Source organism: Montipora foliosa, chromosome 1 (genome assembly GCF_036669935.1).
Source record: "Montipora foliosa isolate CH-2021 chromosome 1, ASM3666993v2, whole genome shotgun sequence".
Lineage (NCBI taxonomy): Eukaryota > Metazoa > Cnidaria > Anthozoa > Scleractinia > Acroporidae > Montipora > Montipora foliosa.
This window is the reverse complement of record NC_090869.1, coordinates 70,296,898-70,317,777: the sequence shown is the minus strand read 5'-3', so window position 1 is coordinate 70,317,777 and position 20,880 is coordinate 70,296,898. Positions and strand designations below refer to the sequence as shown.

At 40.3% G+C, this 20,880-nt stretch overlaps 1 protein-coding gene across 5 annotated transcripts in view; it reads right to left on the bottom strand.

The window, feature by feature from the left end:
- LOC138007344 (uncharacterized) overlaps nt 1-20,880 on the bottom strand; it is a 66,090-nt gene that overhangs the window by 10,643 nt on the left and 34,567 nt on the right. For 4 of the 5 annotated variants that reach the window (XR_011124034.1, XM_068854173.1, XM_068854182.1 and 1 more), the window contains 11 exons: nt 20,165-20,502; nt 18,638-18,902; nt 18,325-18,495; nt 17,907-18,113; nt 17,391-17,609; nt 16,619-16,768; nt 15,928-16,152; nt 8,379-8,591; nt 7,845-8,051; nt 4,053-4,256; nt 3,428-3,634 (listed from right to left, as the gene is read on the bottom strand). Coding sequence is in view for 4 of the 5 variants with exons in the window: in XM_068854173.1 (XP_068710274.1) it covers nt 3,428-3,634; nt 4,053-4,256; nt 7,845-8,051; nt 8,379-8,591; nt 15,928-16,152; nt 16,619-16,768; nt 17,391-17,609; nt 17,907-18,113; nt 18,325-18,495; nt 18,638-18,902; nt 20,165-20,502 (2,406 nt within the window). In the remaining variant the exon portion in view is untranslated. The remainder of the gene's footprint in view (nt 1-3,427; nt 3,635-4,052; nt 4,257-7,844; nt 8,052-8,378; nt 8,592-15,927; nt 16,153-16,618; nt 16,769-17,390; nt 17,610-17,906; nt 18,114-18,324; nt 18,496-18,637; nt 18,903-20,164; nt 20,503-20,880) is intronic. The other variant, XM_068854192.1, reaches the window with a different exon arrangement.

Genomic DNA, 20,880 nt, shown 5'->3' with positions numbered 1-20,880 from the left:
GGGGAACTGCTAGAAGCTCCAACATATTCCCGCACAAGACGACAAATTGCCTATAGGCCACAACTCGGAGCTATTCATGGAAATTAAACATGGCCATGTAAACTTACATGTTATTTTCCATTCGAAACACATCAACGGTCTACAAAAACGTTTTGTGTCAACAAACGACACAAATAGAACCAAGAGCAATAAACACACCATTATTCCATTTCTACTTTCGCAGAGAATCTACTGCAAAGAATCTCCTCTTCCTCTGCGGCCACTTCTTTTTTTAAGGTATTCAGCAACTTCTTGTTAATTGACCGCTTCTTGTTCAGTGGCAATCGGCGAGACGCGTAGAATCGCTCGCTGGTTGAAACAAAACTTTCCTCAAGCATCGGGAGATTGTTCTTCGCCAATTTCGCTAGAATACACTGTAATCAGACATTTCAACATCCCGGCATTACGATGCCGCGATCCGGCTAACCGGGCTGAGATTTTTTCATGTAATCGCGTTCACCGGGACAACCCGGTTAGCCGGGCCAGCGATTTCCAACCACATTACTCCACTTTAGACCAAAATGGCCCAAGGAATAGTCGTTTTTTTCTATGTTTAAATAAAGGATCAATAAGATAGCAAACCAATAAGGCTTCTTTAAATTGTAGAATGAAAGTCCGACACGAGAATGGTGGAAAAAGTGTTTCGCGCCATAATTATCAATCATATCGTAAAACTATCTCAAAACGACGATCAATAGATCACTGAAGGTTTTAGTTGAAATTGCAGAACGTTCGTATGTTGTATTTATCAGATGTAAGACACGAAAGTAATTTATGAAATCCTTCGCTGGTCACCAGCTTTATGTTTAACGGAAATCGAGAAATTTGAAGGACTTCAGTGGGAGGTGCTGATTTCCTTTCCTTTTCCTTTTTGAATTCGTGGATTAAAGTAGAATTTTGTAATAAATCTCAAATCTCTACTCTTTTCTTTCTCTTGCCCAATGGATGTTGTAACTAAGCATTTCTGTGTACCTGACAATATTTCGAAACGGAATAAGACTACTCAAGGGCTTTTTTTAAAATCTTTATCTGGGCCAGTACAAACCTAGTTTTGTTCTATAGTACGTTTTTGAAAACCCAGTCCTTGTTTCATACCTATTCTGCAGTCCACGTTTTATACCCTGTCCGCAGGCTTTGTTTCATACCTGGTCTTCGTTTTATACCCGGTCCGCAGTCCGAGTCCGCAGTCCTCCTTTTCAGTACACTAACCGAGTTTAGAATATGTCGTGTGAAAAAAGATAACAACAACAAGAAGAAGTGGAAGGAAGTATACACAAATTTGGTTTTATCAACAGAGTTGATAATGTAAATTGGCCACCGTACAGAGATTCTAAAAACTGACGTTTCGAGCGTTAGCCCTTCGTCAGAGCGAATCCAAATATGGAGGGAAGCTTGTCTCGCTAAATTGTTATTAAAATTCACCATTCTACAATTTAAAGTAGCTTTAAGGTTTGCCATCTTATACATCTTGTATTTAAACATAAAAAAAGATGACTATTCCGTGGACCCCTTCAAAAATAACATTTGAATTAACCTTAATTGTACGTTTTTTCGAGGGGGTCTTCATTTTCGAGGTCTTCGGTCTTCGGTCTTCGTTTTCGGGGTCTTTGTTTTCGATATTGCCCAAGAGAAGGTGGTACAGGGTATGCGTGAGCCCGTGTGATTATAATTTTTTCCCGGAGTGAGGGTTTTTGAAACACAATTCTTTCCTCCAGGACCGACATTCGGGTAATCCGCGCTTTTTTGTGTATGTTTTGTCCAGGTCATAAAGAAATTTTAAGTGCCGAAGTGTATCTTTCCTTCGTACGGACCAGGGCGACGAGGACAACAACAACACGGCTGTAGTTGTTCTGGATGAGAATCAGCCGGTTAGCTTGAAACTGAATACTGATATTGTCACGTCTTTGTTTACCATTGAGTACGATAATTTGATAGATTGCCCTTTTTCTTTTCAGTCCTTTGACAAGTACTCTAAACACTGTAAGGCTGATTTTATTTCAGGTCATATACTTCTTTTAGAGTTCAGCTGTTTCCAACAGCATGGGAATGATAAAATGGCAATTTTATTTTAGAAGATACATCTTTTCATCTTTGTTTTACCTAGGAATTGAACTTAGAGTAAGGTGATTATAGAACAGTATGACTTGGGGGAAGTATGTGTCTATAATTTTCATATATTCACACTGACACCCTAACATGCCCTAACATAAGCCCTCCTTATGACACCCAATTCTTTAATGAATGGAAAATGTTTCCCATTAAATTTGTCCGACCTCGTTGAGCTGCGCCCTTAGCAATTCAGTCTCCGACTGTGAGAAAGGGCGATTAGCAGGTCAAATATTATATATATTATATTATTTTAACCCCGGAATTCCTCTTTTAGGCTTGGCTAAATCTATATATTATATTCAGTATGTTAAGATGCATATTTGAACTCTTTGTTAATCAGTGACAGCAAAACCTAATACGTGATAAGTTTCTCAACACTCAGTGGTACCGGTACTTGCCACGAAATGCCTTTCCAAGTCTGTGTCACAAGGGGGAAGAGGATTTACCGTTGGGGATTCAGCATTACAATTGTAATTGAACTCTAAAAAGCTTGTCAACAAGTTCTTTGAAGGGGTCAATTGCACTATATTTCATTTTATATTAGTGGGAGAAAGGTATTATTTAGTCTGTACGTAACCGATATCGGTACATATGTAACTGGGATAACCTTCTTTTGATTCCGTAGAAAATGGTATTTGGAAGAGGACATCTGACTAAAAAAATTACTAATTTAATCACAAAGAAGAAAAAAACGTTTCCATGCAGCATCCACTTCCTTAGGTAACACTGAACGCAAACGGCCTTCATCCTGTATGTCTAGCCTAGCCCCGACTGGCCGTGTCAAATAAGTTTGTAATCGAGACCTACTAACAACAGTTATTAATGCCTTTGCTTTTAGTACGGTGTTCAAGTCATGTTGGTGTGGTCCAATGCCTCAGGAAAGATTATCGCTTAACTCCAATAGACCAATTTCGATATATTAAAATGCAGTCCGAAACAAAAAGCATCATCTCGAGGCTCTGGGGAATAAATATAAGGATTTGTATGAGTTTATTCCCCAGAGCCTCGAGATGATGCCTTTTGTTTCGGAATAAATTTTAATATATCGAAATTGGTCTATTGGTCTTGTCATCTGGACATATGACAAAAGTAATTATATTATCGAATAGTAAACGCGTGGAATAACCCCAGACAAAACTTGAAAATTATAGATTCTGTACTCTTTTAAATATCATCATAGGAAACTTTTCAATATATATGTTGCATTTTTATCTTTTAATAGTATATTGTCAAAATTCCCGAGAGGGAAGTGTAAATATAGCATTGCATAGTGTTTTACCTGAACAGTTACGGTGTCCCCGGACGCGTGTGTCAATCAATTCGTTCCCATATTCATCTACGCACCAACAGTATCCGTTGGAGTCATGACACTGTGAAGGCTGGTACCCACCGTCCTCACGACACTGGGGGATAAACATCCCTGGAGGAGGATATTGGAAAGACGATAAAATATCCTCCGTCTCCTCATTGCACGGCGATTTATTAGCTTAAAGAAAGAAATAGCGAACGTAAGTGTTAGCTGAGGGTAAAGGATAGATGATTTTGCCTTCAATTCAGGGATAACAACCTGATCTGTTTTCGATCTCATAGACCGAATGCATAAATGGCGGCCAAAAAATATTCTTTTGTTTATGTGCTAACTAGCCTCACTAGCCTCGTTTGCATGGACAAAATACAAAAGAAATGTTGCTTGAGAGCGAGGCTAGTGAGTCTAATTAGCACATATGATCAACACTTAACTGCAAGCATGACCCTCATCATAGGATCGATATTAGTCTGCAGGAAAAGGCGATTGTTGTTTCTGTAAATCAGCCCATTAGGCGAATAAATGAAAAGACAACGCCAAGACAGAGACTTCAGCAAAGAAACCGCCTATTTTAAAATTGCCTTTTTTCATATCTTACCACAGTTCGGTCTTCCTTTCATCCGACTTTCTGGCACTTCATTTCCGTATTCATCCATGCACCAACAATACCCCGATGTCGCGTGACATTGCAGGGTATCATATCCTCCATCTCCCCTACATTCAGGTGCATGTAAGCCCACAACAGGTACATTTCTTAGGCCCAAGGCCTGACGTCTCTTAATTTGGCATGGGCTGAGCCAGGCTGCAAGAGAACAAACCCAAAAAAAGGAGAAGCAAAAATGATAATAAGAATACATTATTAATACAACTTTTAGTCTTAGTTGAGTTATCGATATGGTCAGCAGGGTTGAAAACAGCTACATCATCAGTTATGACAAACAACAGTAAAAATAATGGGCATCAAGGAATTCGAAACTGACAAATTTACCTAAATGATTGGTTTTTAGTCACTTTATTACTCTCAACAGATGACGTCATTAGCTACAACTAGACGGCTGCGAACAAGAACAAGACGCCTGCAAGGGCACATACAGTTAACACAAATTATCCAGTCACAGTGAACTTCATCTATAGGTAAACATGGGAAAATGACGAGAGATCATTTCTAAATCATCCGAGAAACTTATTACAATCACAGTTCAACAACTTCTCATCCTGTATTCGAAGTCCGGTTCTGTAATCCTGGTTTAGTTCCTCGGAAACTGTTCAAATCTGCCGTGGCGAAGACAAAAAAGAACACTTCTGTACTCCATTTCTCTCAATGTTCAAAAATCTAGAATCCTGTAGTTGAGTTTTCCACAGTCCAGTCCAAAGTCCTGTTTTTTACGTTTCCATAATCTTGATTTCAGTGTTGGAGTAATTTAGTACCAAACGTTCCATAATAACTTGCTTAAATCCAGTAGTCCAGTCCGGGTTCAAAACGACAAAACTCTCTGTTATCGATTCTATTTTTTCGGCATGATTCTACACTCGAGCTGAACAAAAAACTATCAAAAAACGAAACCAAAAAAACCCTAGTGATCGCTTCTCGCGAGAAGAGATCTACACAGCCAGTCGAAACTGTTCTGTTCCTGCCTCATACGGCCCTGAAAAAAGTATCGTAGTACAATGGTACTTGACCATAGCCCTTGGTCGAGAAACTAATCTTAGCCAAAAGGTCGAGAAGCGATCAGGCTACGGGATATTTAGGTAAAAAAAAAAAAAATGTGGGGATACGGGGGGAGGGGAGGGGGGGGAGGGGATGGAGGAGATAAGGGATATATTTAAAAACGGGAACGCATTGCGTATCTGTAGTAGTGCAGTAACTTGACAGTGTTTCTTTCCATGACTGCCATCTGAGCTGCGTTTTGTTTTTCAGGAGATTCAGATTGTCCTTGCCTAATATGTAGCCCTAATAGTACGCGATGTTGTTTTGCTATTGTAAATCATCGCAGTGCCATGGTAGATGTTTTTTTCTAAATATCCCCTGAGAAGACATGTGGTTCAGTAAAATACTAAACCCAGAAAGATTGAAAAAAATAAAAGGAAATCGAAAAACATTGGCCTCAAGGCTGAAATAAAAAAAAATATTGACCATTTTCAACCACAAGCTTGAGAGCGTACTCTGAGCTTCTGACAGCTTTCCGAGACAAAAGTTCACTGAAGTAAATCTCTGTCTGGCGGGGTCAGTATTAAGATGGGGAACACCAAAAGATGTGACTTGCTGTCGGTAAGATACGACCAAAAATTCTCAGTATAGATCTTTATATCCTGCTTCATGTTAGACAAATGTTGACGCAAAAGTAAAAAAATATTGATATATAGAATAGTAAAAGGTAAAAACTGTTAAAATGTTTGACTAAACGTTTAGTCAAACATTTTAACAGTTTTTACCTTTTACTATTTTATAATTTTACCGGCGAAATGCATATATATTGATATATAGCTTTTAAGAAGAGCAGAAGGAACGTTTTAGGAAGTGTCGATCTAGAATATAACAATTTGCCATCAGCAACAAAATTTGCGAGATGAAAACAAAAGCTTTATGTCACGAATGTAAAAAGTTACCATTTTGGGAGATTTTTGTTACGTTCAAATTTCCTATCATACTTTCAGTTGTATAAGTAAAATCACAAAATCATAGTGGCATCTATTTTAGCAGCCGCCTGTGATCAAGTTACCTTGCGTGTTTAATACTAACAACTCACGAAACAATGGATACATCTGTGACAAAATGACGGCAAGACACCGGGTTTTTTTAGTTTGCTTTTTTTTTTCTTTCAAGTGTTGTAAAGTTCGGCAAATTATATGCGAATTCAACCTAAAGATCACAATCGTTGATGCTAGTCCAAGTGTTAGCCAAAGTTAAGCCCTTTCGAATGGAGTTAGTAGAGAGCTTTAGATTCTAGGACGAGAACAACTACGAGTACGAATTTTTCTCGTAGAACAACACTGAGCGCGCGCAAACCAGCGTCATTTTGGCGGGAAAAACGTAATACCGTCGTCATTTTAGAACGAGGTTTTGCAAAAATGTCGTCGTGTCTAAACAAGCCACCAACAACGTAGCAGTTTTGGCATTTTTCGATCAGGAAAAGGCTCAGTTGCCAGCAATAAGAATATCTGAGCAAACTATGCTTCTAACAAAAGGTAAAAATTAACCGTCCAGGTTATAATTTTCTAAGTACTTTTGCTTAAAACAGGCTGTCAAATCTCGTACTTGTTCTAGTTCTCGCACTTGGATGGGGGACCGATGCGAAGTCCCCGTGATGGTCATAAATATATGTATGTAGTTTAATTGATTTCATTTTTTTATTTTGTTTGGCCGTTGAAGGCTATTTTCTTATTTTCTTTAAACTAAAAGATTAAAATAAGGATTTTTAAACGACCTTTCAGTAGAATTTTTTTAAACATATAATTACTTCTCTGTCAAAAATTTGCATAACCTCAACAGAGAAAAACATCACGCACACAACAAATTTTATCGCATTTTCTTTCGTTGAAATCTTATGCTTAACACAGGAATTTTTGGTTATTGTAAAAAAATATTTCTCTATGTATTCGTTAGCAACCATCCTTTAAAATTTGAGAGAAATCGACCGATGCGCGAATATTTTACATTTTTTAATGGGCGGTGAACGTTCTTAGTGCTTTCAGACGGGAAAGTGAATACAACAGATACGTGCGGGCATGCGAGCGAAAAGAGCAATGATTGTGGTATATGCATTAAGTAGAGTGCGCATGTTGCCCTTCTATTGGTCAAAGTAAAAAACAGTGGCCAATAAAAGATGTCGTTTTATTTTCGACAAAACTACACTTTCCAGACCTTACAAAAATTAACCAATGATAACTAACGTTACAAATTGAGGATACGAGGAAAACAAACGGTCCCCATTTTCCTGCTCTAGATCATCCAGAGAATTTGTAGTTGGCAAGTTTTGAATGTCCTGTCGGGCAGCGTGTGGACATCTGATCTTGGTAAGGCCTCATCATATGAAAAGTGCGGGAAGATTATAATAAGGGCACACTTTTCGCTTTTCAGTGGCCAGGAATAGCCACTTCGGCAAATCATTGCGATGAAGGCACGTTTACCTTAAGTATTTTAAAGTGCGTTAAATTTAAATTGACTGGAACAGTGAAAATGACCAGAAGTAGTATTTGTCAACTCCAATTAACATACATTTTACGCCCAAATCTAAAAGAAAATAATTTGGAAGAATTCAGAAATAAGCACAAAATAGTAAACAATCTCTCAAAAAAAAAAAAAAAAAAAAAATCCGCGAGCCATTTTCCTGCTGTTGTTTGCATTAGTCTTACACTCGTAACTTTCGTAAGGAATGAATATTAGATTTACCTAGTAAAGAGCAATCATGCATTTCCATTGAACGCGTTCCTGGTAGTTCATTTCCGGTTTTATCAACACACCAGCACTGCCTAGTTGAGTGAAGGCACTGTCTTTCTTCAAAAGAGCCATCAGCTTTGCAGAGTGGAATAAAGTGTTTAGGGGAAGTGTTTTTTAGGCATTCGTCACGGCGGGATTGGCAAACTGATGATATTATGCCTGTTCGAGTAAAGAAGAAAACACATTACAGCCGTTGATACCTTTACCATGCCTCCAAATCATTAATATACTGTGTAATCTGAAATGATCTCTATCTCGCAAGTCTTAAATTATTTTAATTGCATGTTTTAGAGTTTTCTCAATGTAAAGGTTGCCAACAAAGGCATCTTCGACTATCTCATTGGATTCATCGCATAAAATAATTCAACTTATAGTTGTCATATCATTTTATGGCATACTCTTTGCCTGAGATTAGTTAATCATGATACATCTATGAGGTGAGTGACATTCTTGCTACAAGGAGATAGATAAAAAAATTTAACTGACCTACTCTTGTGCAGTTGGGCTTTCCCCATTGCCGAGTCCCCATCAACTCATTGCCCAGGTCGTCTACGCACCAACAGAAACCGGTTGCATTGTGACACTGAGTCTGTTCAAATGAACCATCAGGCTGACAACTTGCAACAAACATACCAACAACTGATCTACTGCTCATGGTTATCGCTCTCTTGCGCTCCCGTTCACATGTTGTCATAGCAACTATAAAAGGGTAGCATAACATGATTGATGCGTGACCATATTCAAGAGATGATTTGTCTTTTGGGACTCATTAACTAAGATGATGGGAAAGTTGCATTAGACGTATGGCGGTGCTTATTGTAAATCTTTACATATGCAACATTCTTAATAGAGGCTTTCCGAAGAAACAGGCATTCTTTATTTTCATGTCCTTATAGTTTATATTTTAATTTGTCCCACTTATCTGGACAATTTAAGAAACTGTCTGTTGTAGTCACATCAAAAATTCAGGTGTCTCCAATGAGATTCGAAACCATTACCTCTGCGATTTCGGTGCAATTCTCTATCAACTGATCTGTAAGGCCATACAGTTGCGAGCAGGTCAATTTGTTCGGCTCGTGTGGTTAATGTTTTTTGGCCGTCAAATCCGGTCTCAGGTTGAATCCGTATTTACCTAGGTTAATTTGGTGATCCTCATTTTACCTAGGTTGAATATCCACTCTACATAGTTTAAAGCAGCTACCAACACCCCAAAAAGGACTAAAAACATCTTTATCTTTCCTCAAGCTCGGTCTTACGCATTTCAACACATTTTCTTAATGTTTCGTATCGTCTTATCGGTTTCTGTATTCATACACTTACCCATTCACTCTCAACATTACAACATAGTAAGGGAACAAAGAACTTTCCTATGCACTTACCAGTAGTCGAACTCGGACCCTCCAGATATATAGTCCTGTGTCTTCACCACTACACTACTACGACGAAGATGTGTAACCACACACTGTTCTTTCCATTACTTTACCTTTTTATAATAAGTCAACTGATATTCATGCATAATAACCAAAACTTATCTTTACCTGACCCTAATTACTGGGTTAGCATACGGCAATCCAGTCGAAATCTGCGTCTCGTTTTTCGGCTTTTTTTTTCTCTGTGTCGGAAATCGGAAAAGTTGCGCAATAGGGTCTTTCCTGTCACTCCCCTGCTAGATGTTAACTTTTGTCCTAGAGTCTTCTGCGCGCATCATTGAGAGGTTTCAGGGGGTAGTGGAAATGCGTAGATTTTATCCGGTGCAATGGCGTCAATGTAACGCTAATGGCGTTTTAGTGGATCTTTAAACAAAACATACTCTTACGGAGCTCACGAATGGAACGCCAATTGGATAAACAAGACAGGCAGTAAAAAATAAGTATCTCGAATCTTGAAAGCGACGAGTAATGGACATCGTCGAGCCGTATCAAAGTCAGCTGCAGTTCCAATATTTTACCAACTGTGACGTTATGTACAACAATGAAACCTAATGGAAAGTTCTCTGGTAACTTTTTCTGATTGGATATGGACAGAGAGGAATCGAACACCTCGATGGGATCTGTGATTTCTGTTGTCTGGTCCTTTATATTTATCTGTACTCAACTCTGCACAGTCTTTAGGTAAAACACAATTGGAAATTTGACTATTTCTTGTTAGTCAAGAATTATTTATGGCGGAGCCAGATATGTTGTTTTTCTCAACAACATCTTTTGCTGGAAAGGTTTGTGTGAGATTTTTGAGCCTTTGTGGATTCATCGTGTTGTGTATAATTTAAAATCAACTAATTTGCATACATGGGTTGAAATTTGACACGCGCCGAGCAGTTTTCATAAAGATGATGGATAGGTTTTAGTCGTGCTCTTTCTGGAAAATGATTACTTGGTAGCTATAGCTTTTAACGTCAGAAAAAAGATCTGGTTTGTCATTATGGTGTAAAATGAAGCTAATATGGGAAGCCAAAAATATTTGATTAAGTTTCTGGTTAATCCAATTTATTGCTACAACTTACTTAGTGCGAAGATTGTTTACATTACTCATTAACACGACAACTTTTCAGCAAGATTATTATATCGCTTTAATCTAACCCAAAATCATTTAGAGAGTAAAAAAATTCATATTTATTAACCATTTCCTTCGCTTTTGTGTTTGTCAGTATTGTGATTTACATGTACGATAATTCAGGTTCACGTGTTCGCAAGTATGTTTTTAATGAGGCTAAATGAAATTTAAGGAAAGTTACAATCATGGTCTTGCTGGCCATCAGTGTTAGAAACTAAAGCTATTGGGGAAAGGGGGCACCATTTGCATGCTGCAGGGGCGTTTACCAACTCAACGTTGCAGATCGTTGCGGATCTTTTAGCTTTGCCTTTTGGCTCGTCTTTTTGCTTTGTATTCGTTCTCGTCAATCTATGGCTCATCTTGTCCCGCTCTACGCGTAATGGTATGGCTACTGCCTTTTTCTGGCGTCTTCGGAGGTGAGCTCTATGGCTTCGAGCATTTCAAGTTCAGTTGCTTCGTTTGTTGTTGACCCGATTTCGGCTGGACAAAACACGTCTTTAACTCCCGGGATCTTGGCTGCTAATGAAGCTGCGGCCAATAGAGCGGCCTTGCAGGCGGTACAGGCGGTGCAGGCCTCGACCTCGGCGCAAGCGGCGGCTACTACCGCTTCACCAGTTGTTACCACGTGCTCTGGATCAAGCGCCGAATTGCATTCCAATACAGTCCAATTGCCTTTATTAGGAGTTCAGCCTCGTTCTCAAGTCTTTTCACTGCCCTCCGAAGGCCTAGGTAGGTCATTATTTGTGCCTTCATTTGTGAACACCTTTACTTTGCCACCAGTCGCCACGGCTTTGCCCGCGATGGGCTCATTGTCCACTACATGTGCGTCCTTCGGAGTTTGGGTTACGAGCGTTCCACCCCATCCTGCGCCAGTTTTATATCAGCCCTTCGTGGTCGGTCCTGGTTTTTCCCCAATCCCTGCTAAGTTGGCAGTGCAATTCTCTGAGCGAACTAACAGCGGCCAGTTTCGTTCAGGTCGAGGCTGAGCCTCAACTTTACTCGTCGGGCGGGTCATCTTAACGTCTGGCACGAAACAACGTCGGCGTCAAATGGAGGACATTGTTAGCGGGGTGGAGGCATTTACGCTCTTCGCCATGGTCCTAACTTCATTTTTCCTACATCGTTGGTGGGATTTAACGGCTTACAAACTGCTCATTCTGAGCACCTATCGTCCGTTTGCGGGTCGAGTTTGGCTAACATATGATCATGCCTTCAGAGAGCATACCGCAGCCACCAAACTCACCGATTGGTACTCAGTAAACGAGCAACTGTATAAGTTCCATGCAGCAGGAGCTTCAGCACGTTCATCTTCATCTTCAGAAACACAGTTCCACAGTCCACGGAAGCGGTTAGCTCTTCTGCAGCAATGATCGTTTGCAAGTCCTGGGACAACCGGGGCAAATGTTCTTCTCCCTACTCTGCGTGACTCCCATTGTTGCAGTAAATGTGCAGGAAACCACCGGGCCACCGCCTGTCCTGGCAATTCTGGGGCTCCGCTTATACGCTTTTCGCGCTCACCCTCTGCCCCTCGTGATAAGGTCAAATTTCGGTGGAACTAATGAACCTTGTTACACTGTCTATGTGATATTACGGACTTCTGTTGTACTTTTTATATTTAGCATGATCGCGTGTTTGATTATCTCTTTTGTTTTATAGTTATTATTATCATTATTATTTGGTTAAGATTATTTTTGTGCCATTAAACCGCAGTCAATCAGCATTGGTTTGCCTGACTTGTTGTCTGTCTTTCTTTGCTGTCTCTCACTCTAGCTCCCCCCAGCCTTCCATCAGTAGATAGGGTCACCCCCTATGTGTGGAGCAGTTTGCCACAGAATTGACGAATCACCAAGATCAAGGCAAGGTAGCCCACGTTGTGGAAGGTTTGCGTCAGAGCTTCCAAGCTTAAGTCGGCCAAATGGATACTACTTCCCCACCGACGCAGCACCACAGTTTCTTTAGAAACTACCCCTTCATTCAAATGGAATAAGCCCTCGGCCTTAATGCACGCTTTAAGTTGTTGACGAGTATCTGGATAACGAAGTCTCTCGTGGGAGGGTAGCTGGCCCCTTCTCTTCTCCTCCCCTGCAGCCCCAGCACATCCGTAGCTTTGGGGTTATTCCCAAGAAAGGTCAGCCAGGCAAGTGGAGGCTTATAGTTGACCTGTTCTCCCCAGCAGGGTCTAGCGTTAATGATGGGATCGACCCTGAGCAATTTTCTTTACAATATATTCACGTGGATGACATCATCTGCATGGTTGCCAAGTATGGCCGTGGTGCTCTCATGGAAAAGTTCGACGTAGAGGCAGCTTACTGTAACATTCCCGTCCACTCTAATGACCGTTTCCTACTTGGCCTCAAGTGGCGAGGTTACTTGACGCTTCCCTTTGGTTTGCGCTCTGCTCCTTTCATTTTCGACTCGGTAGCTTTCCTTGTGGAATGGATCATCATTCATAATTACAATGTTCCTAACTTCGCACATTACTAAGATGATTTCGTTCTAGCTGGTCCTCCCCCTTCGCCCGTTTGTGCCCAGTATTTGTCTACTGCGTTGGAGGTGTGACAGCATCTGGGTCTGCCGCTCCATCCCAAAAAGTGCGAAGGTCGTCCGTGTACGTCGTTGTCTGTATTTGGTTCACGTGTTCGCAAGTATGTTTTTGCATCTCGTAGATGTTTAGATTTTCAATTACAAATTCTGTTTTGATTCAAACAGACGAAAACGGCTTCCAGACCCGACAGATGTAATGTAAACATTCATTTAAATATTGCAACAAAAACGAAATACGGAAGTTTCTTGGCTAAAAAGTATGCTGCTTTACTCCGAAAACGACGAACTATTGACATTGTTACCTGTAGTTCGTTCAATGTAAACAAGAACGTTGACACAAGGCGATCAGGTGCACCTTTGTGGTTGCCTCGCACGTGATGAATTTCTTCCATTCAACAAAACATCATGATCTTCCCGAGACCTCAGAAATCTTAACGCTTTTACGATCGATTGCCATTAATCTGTCGCTGAGATTTAGAAATTCAGATTTTTATATACAAACTATGTTATTCTTTTCTTCATCTGTCGTTTGGCTACTTACCCTAGCTGGGTGCCAAGGTCGGAAAGAACGCTTCCGCGATTCCAAATCAACGGTCAAGGACGAAAAAAAAAAGTCTGGTCGCACAACCCCAGAACCTCATTTCCACGGCGTTCGCTTATTGTGCATAACGTTTGAGGGAGTTTTTTTTTCGGGCAAATCGAAAAACCGTTTCTCAACAGCTGTTGTGACAAGCATTGTTGCGTGACTCCGGCCCAAGAGGAAAAGGCCAAACTGTTCCGATGGTCCATGAGCTGCTTCAGTGCCTTCACGCACATTAACGGCTTTGACTACGTGAAAACACCCATTTTCCTTGTAGTTAAAGTATTTTAAAATAGTAAAAGGTAAAATTGTTAAAATGTTTGACTAAACGTTTTCGATCTTGCGATCATCTTCAGAGTATTTTACTTATCGATTCGCGCATGATAGCACTTGCAGATACTCAAGCTCGTTTGAGAGTGGTGGGGGGAATTAACTAAAAAAAGTTGAACTTTCAACATGTGTTGCAATTGTGTCAAGGAACGGAGGACTCATGGACAAAAAGTGGTAAGGCAGATAAAAGTTTCTCGCATTTCGAAGTCGTCCATTGTGCACTTTAGGCAGTAATCTCTAGCTCGTTTCTATTACAGTATCCTGTTTTAAACACGTTCAACAATAACTTTTCGCTCTAAGGGAAAAAAATCATCGAATAAATCAATCTTACGCATCGAAAATCAATACAACATCTTTACAATAGCTCCAAAATTATTAAAGCTGTTGAAACGAATAGCCATCACTGTAATCACAATTTTCAGGAAATTTAATGATACGCTTCACCGCGTTCCATGGGAAGCACCCTCAGCTTGGCGGCCAAAACTGGTTTGACGACCACACCGGCGAGAAATCTGAACTGTCTCTACGCATGGAAATGAGGTTCTGAGGTTGTGCGACCAGAGGTATCATTTTTTCGTCCTCGACCGTTGATTTGGAACCGCTGAGCGTTCTCTCCGACTTTGAAAAATTATTCCTCTGGCACCCAGGGTGTCTTTTGGCTTGCCCTTTACTGTTAACTCCCAACGTTTTGGTGTAAACGTTAAGCCAAAATAAATTTGACCTAGCATCAGATTAGACTGAAAAGAAGAGGAATTATGAAGCGGAAACAACGTGTTCAGTCCTTCCTTAGTATGTGTAATCAACGTTTGCTTGGTGCAACATGCATGATATGCAGGAAAACGTCCGTCAGAGCAATTTGCAGGTTGTTTTTTTGCAGACTAATTAAAGAAGAATTGAGGGAGTTTTACTCAAGAGCGTGTTTTGTCATCTTTGAACTGAATTTATTAGCAAAGCTTAACATGTGAGTCAAGGGGTCACGGCTGGCAATACGTCTGGGTGACACCTCAAATGGTCTAAATGACCCCCACTTGAAAAAATAACTGGAAAGCTGCAGTTCAATACCACCCAACTCAGTGCCTTCTATTTGAGTGTAACACGTACCACAGGAAACCCAGTTTACGTTCATGGAGCATCTATAATCCTGGTAAAAACTGTTGGGGCAATTCCCGCTTTTCCCCCTTCCCCCATTACAATGTTGATTTATCACGGTCTCCGAAATCAAGATCCGTTCATCGATCGCTCGCATTTTTCAATATTGTCTGAGGGAAGTTGGGCGCTAAAAAATCAGCGAAAGAAGAACACGCGTTGCTCATATAACGATGAAAGCATGTACAGTAAATTCTCTACTTTTCGCCCAAATTTTCAAGTGTCCCGAAGTCTTTTGACCCGGATTGTACTTACATACATACATACTTAATTGCCCGCTCCCCATAGGGGCTTTTCAGGGCCAATGAAACACAATCAACGAAACAATTGAACACAACAACTACAACTGTTAAGAATCCCAACTGGCCGGAGGCAAACCAGTTGGCTATTTACAAGTGCAGCTGGGAAGTTGAACCAGGGAATACCGGGAAGAAATTCAAAGAGTGATCAGAGCGGGTCTTGAACCCGGGATCTCCGAATCTCAAGGCAAGCGCCCTAACCACTCGGCCACACTGCCTCCAGTACCTCTTCTCTAGGCTTAATTTAGGCTCCAAAAATGGTATCTTCAATTCATCTGAGTGCGTATTCAATAGCTAAAATCAGGATCACCAATTTAATCTAGGTAAAAACGGATTTTACCAGCAACACTTATAGTTACTCGCACCTTATGTTTCGCAGTCTGGTTTCCCACTCTGCCTTCCTTTTTGTTAAGGTCGGAGAGAACGCTCCGCGATTCCAAAAAACGTCTGGTTGCACAACCATAGTCCCCAGAACCTTATTTCCATGTCATCAAATTGGGACAGAATTACGTTCTAGGGAGTTTCCTATCGGACAATTCGAAAAACCAGTTTTCAACGGATTCAACCCGGCAACACTTATACTTACTCCCACCTTGTTTTACACAGTCTGGTTTCCCATTCTGCCTGGATCCTGGAACTTCATTGCCCTCTTTGTCAACACACCAGCAAACACCGTAATGGTCATTGCATTGCCGTTCTTCATACTCTCCATTTGGCTTGCAAGTTGGAAAGAAACGGCCTGGAGCTTTTAAGTGAGGACAGGATGACGACAATGATTTGACATGTTCACTGAGACAGTTCGACACCGGAGCTACAAAAATAGACCACAGATGAGCACGAAACTATCATAATTTTTTCCCTTTATGACGGGGCATGTATTTATCGCTCATGAATCAGAACTACTGAGAAATATCCGAATGCTCCGAGAGGTCACAACAATGTCCTTTTGACAACTAGTTTGGATGCGCTACTTCTGATTCAAGACATACTCCAGACCAAAAAAACTAAGTTCCGGTTAAATATTTTCAACATATTGCTACGGCCGAGATGTCTTAATGTTGTAATTGTAACGAAATGGTCGCCTTAGTTTCTAGCGGGATTCGATTGGTGTCCGATTTTATCATCTTCGAATTTCAGTCTCTGCAACTTATTCCCCATTTGGCAAATTTCGAAACTTACATCCACTCGATTCCCGAGGACTTATAGAATTCCTATCGGCACAAACTATCAAGTGAGCATAAACTACGTTTTTCCTTTTTATGATCATTTAGTTTTACCTGCTTTATCTTTAGAAACTAATGTACATCGCCTCACACATCCACAGTCACAGCATTTGGATGATTCGGGACAGTCACTATCTTGTGAGCATGTCTGTTGAGAGTGGCATTTCGTTGCATTTGATACGAAAGGGCAAACACCGGGACGGACTAAAAAATAAATATAAAACAGAATGTTGCCGACAGAAAAAGAAAAGCGAATAGTTGAAGAAAATAGAAAAGTGCGTTGCACCTCATGTGACCAATCCTTACCATGTCCCTCCACTCGGCCATGTGCTTCGATTGTCGAGCGGACACAAATGGTGAGTATTTGTACTGTGATTCGTTCGTGTTTTTTACACTAATCATTAATCCATCTTATTTTTTTCAGCGTATAATCTGTAAGACCCTGTAACCAAGTCAATGAATAAAGATCGATACATGCCGTCATGAGGTTTGCATGAGTCTTTGTCGACAAGACAGAATAAAGTGAAGGTATGATTTCCGCGGTTATGAAAAGAATAATAAGAGCATATACAATACAGGTATTTAAATGATAAATTGAAGCAATGGCCTTTTCACATGTTTTTATAGCGTTATAGCAGAGTTTTTGTCGACTGTCTCATTATTTTGTGCCCTCGAATGTTGCTAGAATTAAAGGTCAACCTCTGGCAGAGGGGCTTCAGTGGCTTTGCCAGAAACATCCTTTACCACATTATTTTATGTGGCATTTCCTGACAAGTGCTATGTTTTTCTTTTATGTTTTAAAATTATTATTTATTTGTTAAATCACCTTCGATAAGACATTCTGGCTTTCCCCAGCGATGTGTCCCTGCAATTTCATAGCCTTGGTTGTCTGAACACCAACAAAAGTTGGAATTGCTAAAGCACTGTATTTCGGCAAACTCTCCATCCGGATTACATTCAGGGACAAATCTCCCAACAGATGGCACACCCTCCATGCCCAATGCTTTACGTCTGTCTTCAAGACAAGTTGTAAGCTTCTCAGCAGCTTAGGACGCGAAGAAAAAGACAAATTGATATTCATTTTTTTTTTTGTGAGCCAAATAGCAGGTGTCTTAATTATTTCACCAAAATGTTCACACTTATAATGCATTATAAAGTTCACGTGCGTCACCCCTTTGCCAGCCGGGGCACCCAGAGTGAGTAAGGTTCTCGGAGGGCAGGTAGGAAAGGGTAGGTTAGGGTAGGTGACCACTTGACAAGAGTGACTCACTGTGACTGTGACATAAAAAAGGAAATTATTAATATTAAACAACAGGACTTGCCTTCGAGCTCTTCAACTTACCAGTGACTAAGCCACAAATGGGAATGCCCATTATCCGAGTTCCAGGTATTTCCTCGCCAAACTCGTCAACACACCAACAGTAACCTGTCTTCTTGAAGCACTGGATGTCTTTGTATCGACCGTTAGTTTTGCACCTCGGAGAGAAGTGACCCATTGGTAGACTCACTGATAGACGTTTTTCGTCGTCGAAACAGGAGGGAAGAGCTCCTAAAGAATGCCAGAAATGTGATTCCTTAAGCCTTTTATTGTTCTAGTTAACAACCGTTTTTTTTTTACATGCTCAGCAAAACGAAGTGCTATAAAAGACGGACTTGATCCGCTTCCTGATGAAACGATCATCGACTGACCACTTCTTTATCAATTCATCACTCAGATTAACCTTTTTAACGAATAATGGACAGATTTTGGCAAGACGTACCGTTACAATGATCCATGCACTTCTCGTAAGATGGGAAGTTGTTAGCATTTCCTCCGCATCCATTGTAAATAAAGCTTTGACATTCGCCTAAGGATGCCTCATAATAGAACGCTAACGTAGAATCAAGACACCCAAGCTGACCAGGTTCAGGGGGCAAGTTACAGAGTCTTGCTAAAACATAATCAAGGATTTGTTTGTTAAACTTTGTTTACAAAACATTGAAGGGGTCTTATTAATATTGATCTAAGTCGTATGTGTAACGTTAACTTGCGAATGAAGACAAATGCGACTTTCTCTTTGCAGCAGCACTAACCTTTAGTGACATCCATACTGGTTTCATTTTTTATGATCTCCGTCAAGATTCTACCACTGGATTGAAAATCACCAAAGTCGTCAACAAGGAACACGTTTTTGTAGCTTGACGTCAGATCCATAAGCTCAGGTACCTCTACTCTGTCTCCCACGCCAATTGCGTACATGGATATACCTCTATCTCTTAGTCGTTGAGTAGCAGCTAACAGCGAGGTGTAAGGTCCTTGATTTCTCGCCTGCTTACCGTGAGTCACTAAAAGTAAGGTCTGTCGTTTTGAAAATCGACGTTAGAAACTTGTATTTGCTAAAACAAAGGTAATTTAACCACGTTTTACCTTTCACGATATGCCAATGAAAAATTAGCCGATACTTTCAAACAAACAACTCTCTCACATTACTTCCATGAAATGAGATTTAATTTTTAATCGTACCATAAAGACTGAACTTCTAGATTCCCGGTTTCACCCGATATCGCGGAAGCCGATGCAAATGATTACGCGCTATAGGACAGCATTCGATTGCCAATAAAGTATTAAACTAGTTTACCAAAATTGTAGAAATGCTGCCGAGGGAAAAGAAGATATTCAATTATGCTTGCGGTAATTCAACGACGGTTTGTGCGTGGAATTGAAGGGAGATTTTAATACATGTAGGTCTGGATCAGGGACGGTACAAAACGTGGACCCCGAAACTGGACCCCCAACTGGACCTCTTTCTGGACCCCACTCTAGAGAAGAAAGAAAACAATAGATGGTTTTCACAGTGACGTCATCAAATTCTAAAATCATAATAGCAAGTTCTTGTGAATTTTTATCTAAAGGAGGTTGAAGATGACCTAGAAGTAAATCTTTTTTTTTCAAATTTCTAGTTCTGTGACGTCTTTCGTTTCGAAAATACAGCATTGTGAATTTCCGAATTGTTACCTTGTGTGACACCATGATTCAAAGTTATTTGGTTTAAAAAAAATGTCTAACCTTATGGATCTCAGGAGTTTGAACCTTTGAAGTACATTAGGAGATCTTTTCATACACATGTATTTTATCTCATGAACGAAAAGTAAGCGCTTTCGTCGTAAAGTGAACTCCAGATGTTTTCGCTGATTACCGGCCGCCATATTGGTGGACAATATGGCGCCTCCCACAAAACTCTATAAAGTTGCATGAAACGCTTCAACTAATGCCTCAGGAACAATGTACCGCACAGACCTGAAAATTGGAGAGGTGGTTAAAAGATTTGTTTCCTTGGCCTTTTTCATTGCACGATTTCGAATTTATCTTTTTGTTGCGTGACGATGAAACTATCACGAGAAGCGAAATGAAAGACAGGTCTTAATTCCTCCATTTGTTTGCGCCTTTGACCACAACCTCTTGCGTTTCGAAGAAAAACGTGCTCTTCTCCCGATTAGAAGGCTGCCTCGTTCGTTCGCTTGAGGCTCACTCACTGCAGCGGCAATCATTAAATTATGTAATTAATCGAGTAATATAGAAAAATGGCTTAAAATACTCTTAGATGTTCCTTCCCTCCATACCTTGGGCACCTCATCTCTCATTCCGGTTCCTTCATTAAAAAGCTCCTGTTCAGCAAGCAACAATGCCCTATCAAATCTACTGGGTCCTCCTTTGGGAAGGAGAGTGCTTACAGCGTTCTTCACGTTTTCGACAGTCATGTTGGTTCCATGGAGCGTATTGAAATACAGCCTAATTTCGGCCTCAAGGCTGAAGACCAAAAGTCCAACATGAGTTCCACTTGCGGAGATGTTAAAATAACCCACCACTGAAGATAGAAACTTGAGTATGGTTGTCCAGTTTGTAACACTTGCATCTGATGCATCAATCAGTATTCCAAGATCCAATACAGTGTCAAGATCTGGGACAAAAAAATGACCTACAGTCAGGTACAATGAACTCGTATGTCAGTGGATTGATGCTTGTGAGCGCGTATCAGGTTATCAAAAGTAACTTTCTTGTCGTCTGTTTTCTTGGATTTTTGTTTGTTCATGTTCGGTTTTATATTTTCCCTTTCCTGTCCTTACATTCAAACTGACGATAAATCGACGCTTTCGAATACAGATTTCCAAAACATATACTAAGCCATCAAACTAATCTGTTTACAATTTTTGGAAACATAAGCTCGACCTCACGGTAAGATACGTAATTTTATTTTTCGGATCTACTTAACAGAAAAAAAATGTTTGCATTGTTATGACGATACCGAATAAGAATAATCACAGCGATCCAAATCTTT